At 52.2% G+C, this 12,545-nt stretch overlaps 4 protein-coding genes and 1 pseudogene across 5 annotated transcripts; 3 read left to right on the top strand and 2 right to left on the bottom strand.

Annotated features, from left to right (window-relative positions):
- Positions 1 to 130: 130 nt before the first annotated feature.
- Positions 131 to 1,355, bottom strand: POSPLADRAFT_1172804 (hypothetical protein; the record flags this gene model as incomplete). Its single annotated transcript, XM_024488198.1, has 1 exon — positions 131 to 1,355. The coding sequence occupies one exon, from the start codon at positions 1,353 to 1,355 to the stop codon at positions 273 to 275; it is 1,083 nt and encodes a 360-aa protein (XP_024336280.1). The 3' UTR covers positions 131 to 272.
- Positions 1,356 to 2,159: 804 nt separating this feature from the next.
- Positions 2,160 to 3,769, top strand: POSPLADRAFT_1059677 (hypothetical protein; the record flags this gene model as incomplete). Its single annotated transcript, XM_024481185.1, has 10 exons — positions 2,160 to 2,253; positions 2,311 to 2,421; positions 2,472 to 2,573; positions 2,626 to 2,721; positions 2,777 to 2,853; positions 2,913 to 2,998; positions 3,051 to 3,135; positions 3,190 to 3,235; positions 3,298 to 3,623; positions 3,674 to 3,769. The coding sequence occupies 10 exons, from the start codon at positions 2,160 to 2,162 to the stop codon at positions 3,767 to 3,769; spliced, it is 1,119 nt and encodes a 372-aa protein (XP_024336281.1).
- A 5,875-nt stretch (positions 3,770 to 9,644) lies between these two features.
- Positions 9,645 to 10,215, top strand: POSPLADRAFT_1067227 (hypothetical protein). Its single transcript, XM_024482159.1, has 2 exons — positions 9,645 to 9,775; positions 9,831 to 10,215. The coding sequence occupies exons 1-2, from the start codon at positions 9,740 to 9,742 to the stop codon at positions 9,969 to 9,971; spliced, it is 177 nt and encodes a 58-aa protein (XP_024336282.1). The 5' UTR covers positions 9,645 to 9,739; the 3' UTR covers positions 9,972 to 10,215.
- Positions 10,216 to 10,668: 453 nt separating this feature from the next.
- On the bottom strand, positions 10,669 to 10,762 carry POSPLADRAFT_t122 (annotated as a pseudogene). The gene has a single exon. The product of its transcript is annotated as a tRNA-OTHER (tRNA).
- Positions 10,763 to 10,917: 155 nt separating this feature from the next.
- POSPLADRAFT_1048803 (hypothetical protein) lies at positions 10,918 to 12,438 on the top strand (the record flags this gene model as incomplete). The annotated part of the gene is made up of 8 exons (XM_024479596.1): positions 10,918 to 11,010; positions 11,104 to 11,376; positions 11,397 to 11,486; positions 11,837 to 11,964; positions 12,012 to 12,173; positions 12,223 to 12,291; positions 12,349 to 12,383; positions 12,416 to 12,438. The coding sequence occupies 8 exons, from the start codon at positions 10,918 to 10,920 to the stop codon at positions 12,436 to 12,438; spliced, it is 873 nt and encodes a 290-aa protein (XP_024336283.1).
- Between the last annotated feature and the right edge of the window lie 107 nt (positions 12,439 to 12,545).

A 12,545-nucleotide genomic window follows, 5' to 3' on the forward strand; every position in this document is an offset into this window, starting at 1 on the left:
CTATCAAGATGTCCAAGCGGATAACCCGCGCTGCTGTGTCAAAGCGGTGCAAGCATGCACGTCAGTCATATGGGACGTATGTCATGCACGCTGTAGTATCCTCACGAGACAACATCGAATCAAACCTTTTCCTAAGTATCAATGCCGTAGCCTGTATTGGAGACATTGAGAAAAAATATGTAGCTACCCATGGTACCCGGCTACCTTCCTAGGTGTGCATTGTGACCATCGTCTCATCCGAATCTCGACTATGCCAACATTATGAAAGTACCTCAGCCAATACGTCTAAGCACTTTCTCGTGGTAGATTTCAGGAAGCAGTGTCGGATACTGCTCGTCCGCCATCGCCTGGCTCGCCTTCTGCCAAATGCTCTCGCCTCCTCTAGCTGCCGCCTTCCAATCCGCGCGATGAGTCTCTCCCTGACGTGGGTACAGCACGACGTGCACCCGCTTGTCTTTCTCGCAAGCCTGCCGCATGAAAAAGCTGAAGCTCGCGCGCGGAGACGTGAACTCCGCCATCGGCGCCCCATTCGCGTACAGGCGAGGTGTATGGTACCAGGAATTGCCCATGTACTTCGCCTCGTCGACAGTCAGGACGAGCATCTTCAAGGGCGGGTGGTCTAAGACACCATTGGGCGTCCGGAGAGGCTCTTGAGCTATGTTGGCCCCGAGATCGAGGTAGGGCACTGCAAGGTGTGTGAGGTTGGGCAGTCGGTCGTAGGGCACGTACGTGGACATTCTGAGGTCGAGCATATGTAGGTGTGTGATATTATGCAGGAACAGGCTGCCATTTGCGAGACGGAGTCCGTCGAGGACATGAATCTCGTAGCGCGGGCTGGGGGTGATCATAGTAACGCGTCGCACAGAGCATGGGAATCTCGATCCGGCTCTGCACGTCGTATACAGTGCTCCGATGGACGAAGACTGGATCGCGAGGTGCTCGACATCCGGACAGATGTCGAACAGATTTATCTCATCCATGGGAGAGCCTCTGTTACCTCTTTCTACCCACAGGTTACGGACATGGTGCCCGACGTGAAGAGGGAGTGGTATACTGGGTCCAGGGAGGTGCCTTGGTATGTATGGCTTGGTGAAGTATTGACCAGACGTCCAGTTTATTTCATTCAAGGTAATCACGGGATAGAGTAGCGTCTCGAAGAGACACGGGAGGGCGAGCTTTCGTGCCCATGAGGAGACGCGCGAGATAGCCGCCGCGGAGAGATGCGATGATGCCGCGGCTATTTCCAAGATCTCTAGTACGAGTTCTATGGGCAGCTCTACGGACATAGGCTTGACACGGACCCCATCACAGATGTGTCCGTGGGGGGTGGGAATGCTTGGGATAGATGAGCTCATTCTACTCGATCTTGATGAATCGAAAGTGAAGTAAGCTGGGCACCTTCATCTGCCAAGGTCTACACAATAGCTTACCGAGCGGTGGAAAGGCTGTGAGCTTCGTACACAGACTGAACAGAGCAGGGTCTATAGCTACACCCAAGACGTCGTGTGCTGGAGGTCTAGCTCACACGCGTTCGAGTATCAAGAGAACAGGGGCCGGGCGTTGAACGTTAACGAATGTCGGATACTTGTGAACGCTCTATGCACTGGGACGGTCTGAAATCTGTCGAAAGGTTGAGAGCTTTAAGACTCGAGAGGGAAGACAACTGAAGGTCGGGGTCGTGGTTCTCGATCGTCCGGTTGAGCCTGGTTGAGCCAGCTGACGAGATCGTGGCTGGATCTCAGGCGCTTATGCAGATCTCGCCCGCCCATTGACCGCGTATACAGCGCCATGTGTGCACATACGAGTTGTACTTACGCTCTCGCAATACGATTATGTTGCCTGTGCACGAATTTAGTTTTGCGATTTCAGATTCGCACTGAACAGCTGATTGGACAGCGTTGTTCGAAGTTTGACAGTTGTCAGGGACAACTGAATTTGGGTGGAAGATGTCGCGCCGCTTGCGGACGTGGCCGCCATCTTCCTTCTGTCAGTCACTGGCAAGGCCGTGCTCTGTGATCCACGGACTTCTCTTCATACCAATCTTTCCTCTTCTCTTTCTTCCACGTTCTCTAGTACAGGCTGAGCCTGTGAATACATTCTTTGTCCTTCGGCCCACCCAGCATCTGCTCTTTGACATCCTCCGGACGATCATCACCACCATGGACGCACGCGAAGGCATCTCCGATGTCTCCCTTGTTTTCGACTCGTTCGATGTAGACCTTGTGGTTAAGGTCGTGATGCACACGATGCTCAGTGCGTAAGCAGACCAGCATGCGTGCGCAAGCATCTGACACACGACTCGGCTTGCAGGCCCGTTCTTCACCTTCTTCATACCCGTCTTCTACTACTTCCAGGGGTACTCCATGTACCACCCGGTGGTATTTGTGACCTCCGCTTACGTCGCAGCTGTATCTGGCTTCTGTGAGTCTTCAGCCATGCTGGTGTGCTGGGTAATTGACGCCCATGAATAGGGTTCTTGAAGTGGTATTCTCGGCTGTATAGGAATCAAGGGAGCTTGTTGTATGCTCCGAGAGCCCTGGACTGGGGTGAACAGATTGTCCTTGTGACGGGAGGTGCGTGTGCCGCCTCTTCTATGCTGCAGCGTGTCTGACGGCGTCCGCCCAGGCGCCTCCGGTATCGGAGAACTTATTGCGAACACTTGTGCTGTGCGCAATGTCACAGTCGTCGTGTTGGACGTCAACCCTGTCGTCACCGAGAATTGTGCGTGTACTAAAGCCATGCTACTCGTCATGCGGCCTTAACGCGGCCTTGTCAGACAACATCAGCTATTACAAGTGCGATGTCTCGAAGTGGGAGGAGGTAGAGGAGATGTCTAAGAGGATCATCGACGAAGTGAGTCCAAAAATGCACCCTTGACGCCTATCTCGTGTGCTCATTGAATGCCCATCAAGATTGGTCAACCGACCATTATCATCAATAATGCAGGTGTTGTCCAAGGCAAGTCAATAGTGGACCTCACGCCTGAGGATATTCAACAGTACGCATCTTCCGGATACCTTCGTCTACTGGTCCGTTTATCACTTACACAGAACCTTCTCCGTGAATACCTTGGCCCACTTTTGGATCCTCAAGGCGTTCCTTCCTGGTTTACTCGAGATGAAGACCGGTCACATTGTACGCATAACACTGAGTATGTTGTATCGAGGATGATCTTACGCCTCTTTATAGGTGACGATGGCATCAGTTGCGGGTATGGTTGGAATGGCACAGATGAGTAAGTTCAAGTTCCTTTTTCATTGTATACAGTACGTTTTCATTGATATCTTGTACACTTAGCCGACTACAACGCTTCCAAAGCCGCAGTCATCTCCCTGCACGAATCGTTGCGCTACGAGTTGGACCACAAGTACAAGACCCCGGGCATTCGCACCACACTTGTTGTCCCGGGGCACGTACTTACCCCCATGTTCTCGAAAGTCCGCCTCCCCACAGCGTGGTGGTATCGCTTCCTAGTTCCCAGCATACCTCCAGTGGCTATTGCGAAGGCAGTGATCGCAGCGATTGATGACCAGCACTCTCAGCAAATACTCATGCCGTTCTACGCGAACTTTGTGCCGCTCTTGCAGTTCTGCCCTAGCTACATTAGGGACTTCGGACAATGGGTAAGCCTTTGTGGTCTTGGATAGCAGGTGGTATCTGACGGAAGGCGTAGCTCTCTGGATGCGACTACGCTATGGATGGATTTGTCAAGGTATCCGGCCGCCGCCCAGAGGAAGGACCTGTTCCTGGCACGTCTGAGAAGCACTGACGCGGTACACAGGGTTCCACATAAGCCAACATCAGTGTACGATTTTATCTCTGAGATATTTTTGCGAGTATCTAGGTTTCGGGCGTTTTGTCGTAGCATATGGAGCCCGATTGCGCAATTTGATTGGTTGCAGCTGGAACATCTCCTCGATATCTGCTGCGGTGACAGAACTAACGTTGAAGGCAGGGAAGCCGGTGTATTCCAGATAAGGCAGGTGACGTGGATCAGCCTTTCGTCGACAGTTGCCTGACATGTTCTGTTGCATCAGAGTTTTCTAATCAAGTTTGATTCCTTCGGGAACGCTCGGATATCATCCTATGCTCTAGGAAAGGTAGGCTTGTAACTTGAAGGAGATCTTGCCAGTTCCCCATCATTGGCGAGGTGCTGGCATGATTTCCTGCAGTGCTCCAGAACAGAACTGCATGATCCTTCGAGAATGAGAATAAACGGATCTATTGGCACGGAGTAAGTTGTGTTGGACCTGTGTCAGACTCGTCTGGGACAGGCAAGTGAATAAACCACGTGGGACGATGAGGAGCGACGTCAAGGCAGCGGCGGCGACGAAGTGGGGGGCTGTCAATCGACGGCGGCCTGCCGGCTCACGCACTCAAGCAAAACCAACTGCAACCGTGTTGGCGCGTCGCGGTTGAACTTCGTCCTTCCCTCTCCCCTCACACCTTCCTGCAGTTTTCCGACATGGCACCTACGAGCTTCATACCGGACGCTGTCGCGAACGTACTCAGGATACCGCTCTTCAGCAGGAGATCGTCTTTGACGGGATCGCGGTCGAGTTCAAAATCGCGCAGTGGCTCAAAGTCAAGGAGCAATTCAAGGGCGTCCTCTCCCGAGCCTCCAGTATTGCAGCGAAGCCAACGAGTTGTCGCTTTGGAGAACCAGACGGGCCGGTCGTTGATTGATGTAAGCCAGTCAAACATATGTTGATCAGATTGGGTTTACGCCGCACATAGGATGCCAAAGACTTTAACAAGGCCGTCGGGGACATAGTGCGTTCAGTATATGCGTATGGTGTATCCCTTATCAACGTCTGGATAATTATAGGACAGCGCCTCGACTGAGGTCATCAGCGAGAATAGCGTTCTCAATGATCTCTATCAAAGCGCAGATACCACCAGTAGCTTGCTCAGTAACGCGTACGTCAAGCTCGAGGCCATCGTCGAACAATCGCACAGCGAATTTAGCGATTTGAATATTAGCCGCACAAGCGATGTCAGCGTTATCTCGTGCCCTGAACCCTTGTTTTTGGGTTTCACCACACCCCTCGCGAAGGAAACACATGCGCATATATCCAGCGATATCCCGTCTATTCGTTCGGATACCCCCCCTGCATTAGTCAGGACGCAGACGGAGGCGCCTACGTCTTCTCTTGGCAACGTGGTTGCCACTGAGCGGGTGTCTCTGGTGGACGACGCGGTGGACGGTGCGGATGGCCTTGAAGATGCAGATTTCGTCACGCCTATGACCACACCAGTGATCGATCAGGGCAGCTCCCAATTCGATCCTGCGCAAGAGGCCGTTGCAGAGCAAATGCTGGCTGACCCCGAGCAGAGCGGTGCTGAAACTATTCCTGAGGTCACGGTCAGTTATGCACCGGACGATGCCAGCAGTCCAGGCAATAACCAAAACACGTCGCCTGCAATCCTCATACCTGCTGGGGATGTCACCGCTGGTTGCGTAGTCGAAACGCCAGAGCCGATTGCCTCCAGAGATGCACAGAACGTTACTGCGCTCGAATGTGCTCCTGAGATTGTTGCAACTTCTACAGATCCGCAATCTGTCGAAGAGGATATCCGGCCTCACGTTGATTCACTATCCGCCACTCACGAGCTTTCATTTGCGTCCTTCGGATCTTCGTACCCTCACTCCTTGAATGATGTCGCTCCGGTAGCCAATGCGACCAAAACGACACCCTTGGTCAACCCTGTCGAGATATCCTGTGAATCTCCTGTAACGGCATATCCATTGCCCCCTACACCTCCTGCCCCGGAAGTGACTGTTTTGGACCATTTGGTCGACGAAGTGAAAATCATTCCACTTCCTACTCGAGCATCCTCTGAGTGCGTGGCAAAGGACGCTTCCTCTGATGTAGCAGCTGGCGTTAAAGCTGCTGCGCCGGAACTGCAAGCTATGAATCAGCCAATCTCCGAACTTACAAAGATACCCGCGCCTTCAACCTATGCCGAGGCTACGAACGTGAGTACGTCCCTATAGTGTATATGACTAAATGTGACGAGTGTTCCTTTTCCGCCAAACAAGCTGGCACTCCAATACCCCGAATTTTCTGATAAGATCCTGAAGCAGCCGCTAGCCTGTGTCCGAGACCGTCCTGCTAGAAACAACGGACATCCAGTCGCGGGAACCGCCGCGAGTGGGAAATTACCTGTAGAGGATTCTGACACGACTCAGCCGCCTGGTGAGCCAAGTCCAATACGCGACGTAAAGTGGGTCGAGAACACGAGTAAGCCACAAGGTCTAGGGTATACCTCGGAGCGACTGGCTGGGGCCTCGGCGCCTGTCGAGACTTCACACCGCGAGGCTCGCTCGATAGACCGTGGCGGAGGCCGAGGCTGTGGAAATCGAGGCGGTCGAGGGGGAAGAGGTCAACGCACCAGTCGGGAACGCGATGACACGCCTGCCGTTGCAACATCCGGTTCTCAAGTCTTTGCCCAGGAGGCTATCGACGATCTCTTCAGGCCTCTGAAAGCACAGATTGCAGTGGAGACGCTTATTGAGCAAATCAAGGCGCAGCAGCAGGTCACGAATGGCCGCCAAAGGTCGCCCAGTGCCAGTAGGCGAGAGGCGGACAGAGACAGGAGTCGGTCCGCAGGTAGCGTGCCAGAGCTTGTCAAAGATGTGAAACCGGATGCCAACCCCAGCTCTGCTCAAGCTGCGTCTCAAACTTCATTCGGAGCATCTAGTCGTACCAGTTTCTCCGTGCTGGCCCCCGAGTTCGTTCCCGCTCGCGTTCGTGTCGTACCAAGTCCGGCTGTCACAATCACGTCGCTGCCAGCTCCTGTCGCGACTACTGTCAAACAGCCTGCTTCTCGACCTCAGGAAACGCCTGTTTCCCGGCCTAAACAAGAGCGTTACACTGGCACTCCGCCTACTCGTGTTCAAATGGCACCGAACGCAATTTCTCCCGTTCAGCCGCCCTTGAATCCGGCAGCTGCCACAGATCACTCGTATGCTCCCCTTCCTCAGCAAATCACTGTTTCGTCGCGTGAAGAAGAGCATCGTGTGCGCAATACGCCTCATCCGGTTCTTCCCCAGGCTACGAGCGTTTTCCCACATGGCGAAGATCGCGGTACTACAAACCTGGCTCCTCTCCCCCGTCCGGAACCTAGTTTCGTTCCTTCACATGCTCAGGAGCACGTCTCTGAAAGCAGGGCTCCCGCCGGCCCTTCAATTCCGGACCTTGCTGAGCTAGTCATCCGGGGAGTACTACCGGTGACTGCGCTGAGTCAGGATCAGCTCATCGCGTTGCGACTCTACATTCACGAGCTTTCTGCAGATGCTGAGCCTGCTCCCGCTGCTCCTCCTATCGAACCTCCTCGTGATAAGGCTGCCGCTCCGGTATACCAGCCTCGTGAACCCGTGAACCAAGCCCCTCTTATTGCTCTTGGTTATACTGCTGCCGCTGCCGAGTCCAGGCCGAGATACACGTCTTTGCAGAGCAGACCTGTAGGACCAACCAATTCCATGGCGACCAATCCCAGGAATACATTCGCGAACGCCGCACCCGTCGCTCAGCCTGTTACCCGATCTGAGCCCGTTATACAGCAGACGATATACACTACGGCCCAGCCGAATCTGCAGTCTCGTACCACGAAGCCATCGCGAACTCCCGCTCAACCTTTCGTCGCGCAGCACGATGCACGCGACACAATAAGTAGTCAGCGCAGGGAGGAAATTCAAGCATCGTCTCGTAATCTTCAATCCGAAGCTCCACCCACTATTTCTGACCCTCTGAACCCTGTGTCCGTCTCTGCCGCCAACGTCACCCATGTTATCGAGCGTCGGTCGAAGTTGGCTGCGTCCTTGCAGACCCCTATACATGCAGTCGTGCCGCAAATACCAGTCCCGAATCAGCGAACGGATATATCTACGCATAGCAAGGCGGCCCCACCTGCGCCCTCATTTCCTACTCAGAAGATCGCGCAATGTAATCCTCAGACTGCGGCAACTCCGAAGATGACTCTGGGAGAGCGTAACGTCCCTCAAATGTCACCAGTTGGTGGTCCCACTCCGCTCAACAGCCCAGTTGAGTCCAATGCTAGCGGTGTGAGGACCGCGTCTGCATGGGTAATGGATGAAGGGGGATTGCGGCGCAACGCTGAGGCTCTGCCCCCGCGCTCTCAAAGTTCTAATGCTTTCAGCGCGCCTCGTGAGCGTAGCTCAAACTCCCCCCTTCGACGTCCTTCGCCCAATATTCATCCGTACGCACAATGTTCGCCGTCGGCACGGACCGCCGAGAGGGCGCGCGCACAAGCTGCCTTGGATAATTTCGCTCCCACTACTACCCCGGGTCCTACGTTCTCTCTCCAGCGGATTTCAGCGACGAGCGGTGGTCCTGCACATACCAGCACCGCGTTTGGGAAGCAGACAACAGTCCCTGTCTTCAGTACAGAGGCGCGTACGAATCTGTCAGATCGGGGTGCTACACCAACCACAGCAACTCCAATATTGCACTCGAGCCACAACCAACATGCTCCAAAGGTGAAACTGCCTATGTCGCGCCCTGGAAACACCTCTGAAAACGACTGGATCGTGAAGGACGAGACTGATTGGCTCGCCTCGTAATTCTGAAGTAACATGTTAGCCGCAGCGACAAGGGTCTCTCGATATGTGATGTGTTATTGTTATGTTATGTGTTTACCGTTTAGCTTGTAGCTGCAGTAATAAAGACATCGAATATATATAAGCTACCATATATTCACTGGCAAGAATCATTGATGAGCGCACACGGAACGAACAAGATTTGATGTGCTTACTCAATAACCATTGACACCTTTTACTTCGGGACGATGATACAGGTGTACTCAGCTTATCTTCTTGTGTGAAACTCGGAACATGCCTGATGCTGTGTGATGAGGAGTCCACATTTTAGAGATCACGATCCACCAACTTTAGATGCGTGGATATCCCGTTTTATGCGTCTAGCGCTACTTAGATATCTACCGAATGATGACCGCGTCGCGCTTCTGCTAAACCTGCACATTGGTCCACATGTGGTCCTCGTTAGTGAAAGCTTGTTGTATAATCGTATATAAGGACTATCAAGATGACCAGTGCGTAAACTCGCTCAAGATTGCCACTGGATTACGACCTGCATATGCGACCGTCATTCCCTTGTTATGCCTTGTAAAGTGCAACTTGACCAAGGCGAAAAGGGTGAGTAATATTTTTATTCGATCCTCCAGGACATCATTCACAGGATGATACCTGTCGCATACATCCAGAAACACACTTCAAAGACACCCTCGGCGGCTTTGAGATGATCCTCACGAGCGCACGAGACGCATCTTCGGCATTTTGTGCTGTTCCATTTGTCTATCCTGTATTAAGCGGTGCAATTGCAATCGTCAGGACCATACAAGTTCGTGACACATACCGGTACGGCGGGGTATAACATACTGAATGACAGCCTCATCTTTCCACAGAAAGTCCAGGACGATAGAATTCGCGGCAGCCAATTAGCGCAACGCGCTTCGGACTTAGCAATTCATGTCAAGGATATGATTGGCTCTGAGTCAAATATTAATCAGAAATTACAGCACAACCTTGAGACCCTAATCAGGTTTTTTTGCTCAACTTACGCTGCTACATTCCTCGCTCACGTTATCGGGCAGTGTTATGGAGGAAATACAAAGCGATATTGAACGGCACCTCCAGCGAGGACTACTGGGACGAATTCTTCGTCACAGCAGTATATCGGCTCTCCTGGACGGGCACATGGATACTCTGGAGAGGGCGCGAGATTCTTTCTACGTGAGCCATCTACCGTACAGAAAAAGTGATATCCTAACCACGGTTCCACTGCTAGGCCATTGCTATGATTTCTATGCACCAGAAACTCTACCAATATGCGAGAGAAAATGCTGAGATGCATCAGAAACTCGAACAATATGCGAGAGCAAGTCTTGAGATGCATCAGAAGACTATCGACGCAATCCACAGGCAGTAGCATAATCTGAATCGTGATGATATTATCACGATTCAGATTTTGGCACTGCCCAGCAATACGGTTGTCGATCACTGCAGGAAACAACGCTACATACCCTTAGATCCATTTGAAAGTCTCATTTTAGGATCGCGCTCAGATATAACAACATAATTATCGAATAGAAATATCACTCACCCTTCTCGCCTTGGCCAAGTTGCACTTTACAAGGCATAACAAGGGAATGACAGTCGCATAGGTCATGATCCAGTCACCCTTACTTACACCCCCTTGTGCCCAAGCTCCCTCCCGCCGCCTTCACACGGCCCCTAGCACAGACAGACAATGACGACCTTGATACACCCAGACAGCCTAGAATAGATTGACACCTCGCTATGTTGTGTACAAGCACTCTGTAGTATCCGGCATAGGGCGACGCCCTCAAGCGGATATCACACTGGATTCTAAATGAATAAAATATGTGTCATATGCGTATACGTGTTTGTCGCGAAGTCTGCCATTCTGTTGATCATGACCGTTATTCAGATTTTGACACAGCCCAGCAGTACGGTTGCCGGCGATCGCTGCAGGAAGCAGCGTCACATACCCTCTTTGTACATGCATCCGAAAGGCTTCTTTTAGGTATATATTTATATTATGTATGGATATAACAACATGATCATGTAACACGCTTGCCACATTCATAAAAATGAATAAAAAATGTTCCTAGGGGAATTCGAGCCCCCGTCCCCACGGTTTCGCTGTACACTTGGTACAACCACAACGTGATGATCTGACCACTAATCGATAGGAACTTGATACACTTGGTCCTCCGCTTTTAACTATCATCAGACATAGCCAATCAGACAGCCAGTCGCGCCTCACGAACTACACTCGATTGCAGTGCATGCTCGCCCCGCCAACTTATACTAAGTAGAGCGGTCTCAGTCCGTTTCATGGCCATCATCCTATGGGTCCTGTTACACGAAGTCGTCGCTTAGATGTCGGGCATCATGATTCCGACCCCGAATCCGATGCACCTGCTACTGTCAATGAAATCGAGGTTCGTGTGCTGATTCGCCTCTTATCGTCTTACTTCATAGCCAGACGAAGAGTGATGTAATCCACAGATAATTAAAGCTTGGGTCCAATTTAGGTGCATCTGAACAAAGCCGTACGAGGGGCGCGGGCACTACAAGAGGAACTGGAAGAACTGAAGAGACAAAACACCGAGTTAAAACAGAGGTTGGAGCACGTTGAGCACCCAGACCAGCCAAAACGCGGCAGGAAAGGCGGTCCTACCTTTGTGGCGTTGCAGGGTACAATCAGGGAACTCAACAGTCGCATTCGTGACTTAGAAAAGGCGAGGCGGAAGGACAAGAAGAAGATAGACAAGGCACGTCGTGACAGGCTTCAACTCCTGCTCTATGTAGACGGCGATTATATTAGCTACGCATGCGAGAGGCCAAAGCAGACGCTAGTGAGCTGCAGGACGATGCTGAGCTGGACGTCGGGGACACAGCGCACACAATGAGAAAGGTAGATACAGTAACCCGAACGTTGCGACATTTCGTGGAAGCTCAACGGCATCCTTAGCTCCTCCGCAGATTTCACGACACTATTGTGTCTACGTCAATCGAGGAGAACGAGGAATGTCCTATATGTATGGATACCCTACAGGTCCATAAATGCACGAGGTGGAGGTGCCCTCCCTTTCGCTGTCGAGATATGAATGCTGAGATCGCCTTCTAAGCCTCCCATGCGAACATACATTTTGCGAATCTTGTGTCTCGAAAGTTTCCCCAGGATCAGAAGTCATAACATGCCCACAATGTCGCAAGTTGTGCCGACGAGATGAAATTGAGATAGTACAATTCACTGCGTCACAGCAGTGGGATGCCCTACTTGAAATCGCGAAGGCATGGGCCAAGGTTGATCTGCTCAGGCAAGAGGACACCAGTGAAGAGGAGGCTGAAGAGCAATTCATCGACGATGAGCCGCCGGACGCTGATGTCAGGTAAGTGCAGACACAAAACGTCAAACTGTGGTTCATTCTGCCGACAGTTCGGTTCGTTCTGTGTTAACGGGACGGTCGGCAACATCGCCAGAGCCTGAGGTGCAGCACAACGGGGCAGACGACAAGGATGACGAACCTCCGACATCCTCGAATCCTGCAAAGAAACGGAGAATTGCTTTCTCACCAGAATCTTCGCCGCTCTCTCAGCCGTAAGTGAAACCCACAGTGCTCCGTCTCTTTCCTCAAATTCGCTGGCAGGCCAAGCCCCAATACCGAAGAGGTGCCCCAGAATGAAGCTGGGATGTCGCAAATTCCTATTGAGACAATGTAAGGCATATAAGCTGAACAGTCTCGCATCTGCCGAATGCTGATTCCAAAAACCAGCTCCAACCAGACGGCCGCAGAGCAGGTCGTTGCAGGTCCGTCAAATGGCATATCCCTTACGCCTCAGGGAACCCCGCTGCCGTCAACTAGTCAGCCTAGTCCCCCTTCGTATATTCAATCCCCTGCGTCCGAGAAGCGGAAGCGCTTGGAGAGTCTTGCTGCACGGAAAAGGAAGAGGTGATCATGGCACACGTCTT

The sequence above is a fragment of the Postia placenta genome, assembly GCF_002117355.1.
Source record: "Postia placenta MAD-698-R-SB12 unplaced genomic scaffold POSPLAscaffold_12, whole genome shotgun sequence".
NCBI lineage: Eukaryota > Fungi > Basidiomycota > Agaricomycetes > Polyporales > Adustoporiaceae > Rhodonia > Rhodonia placenta.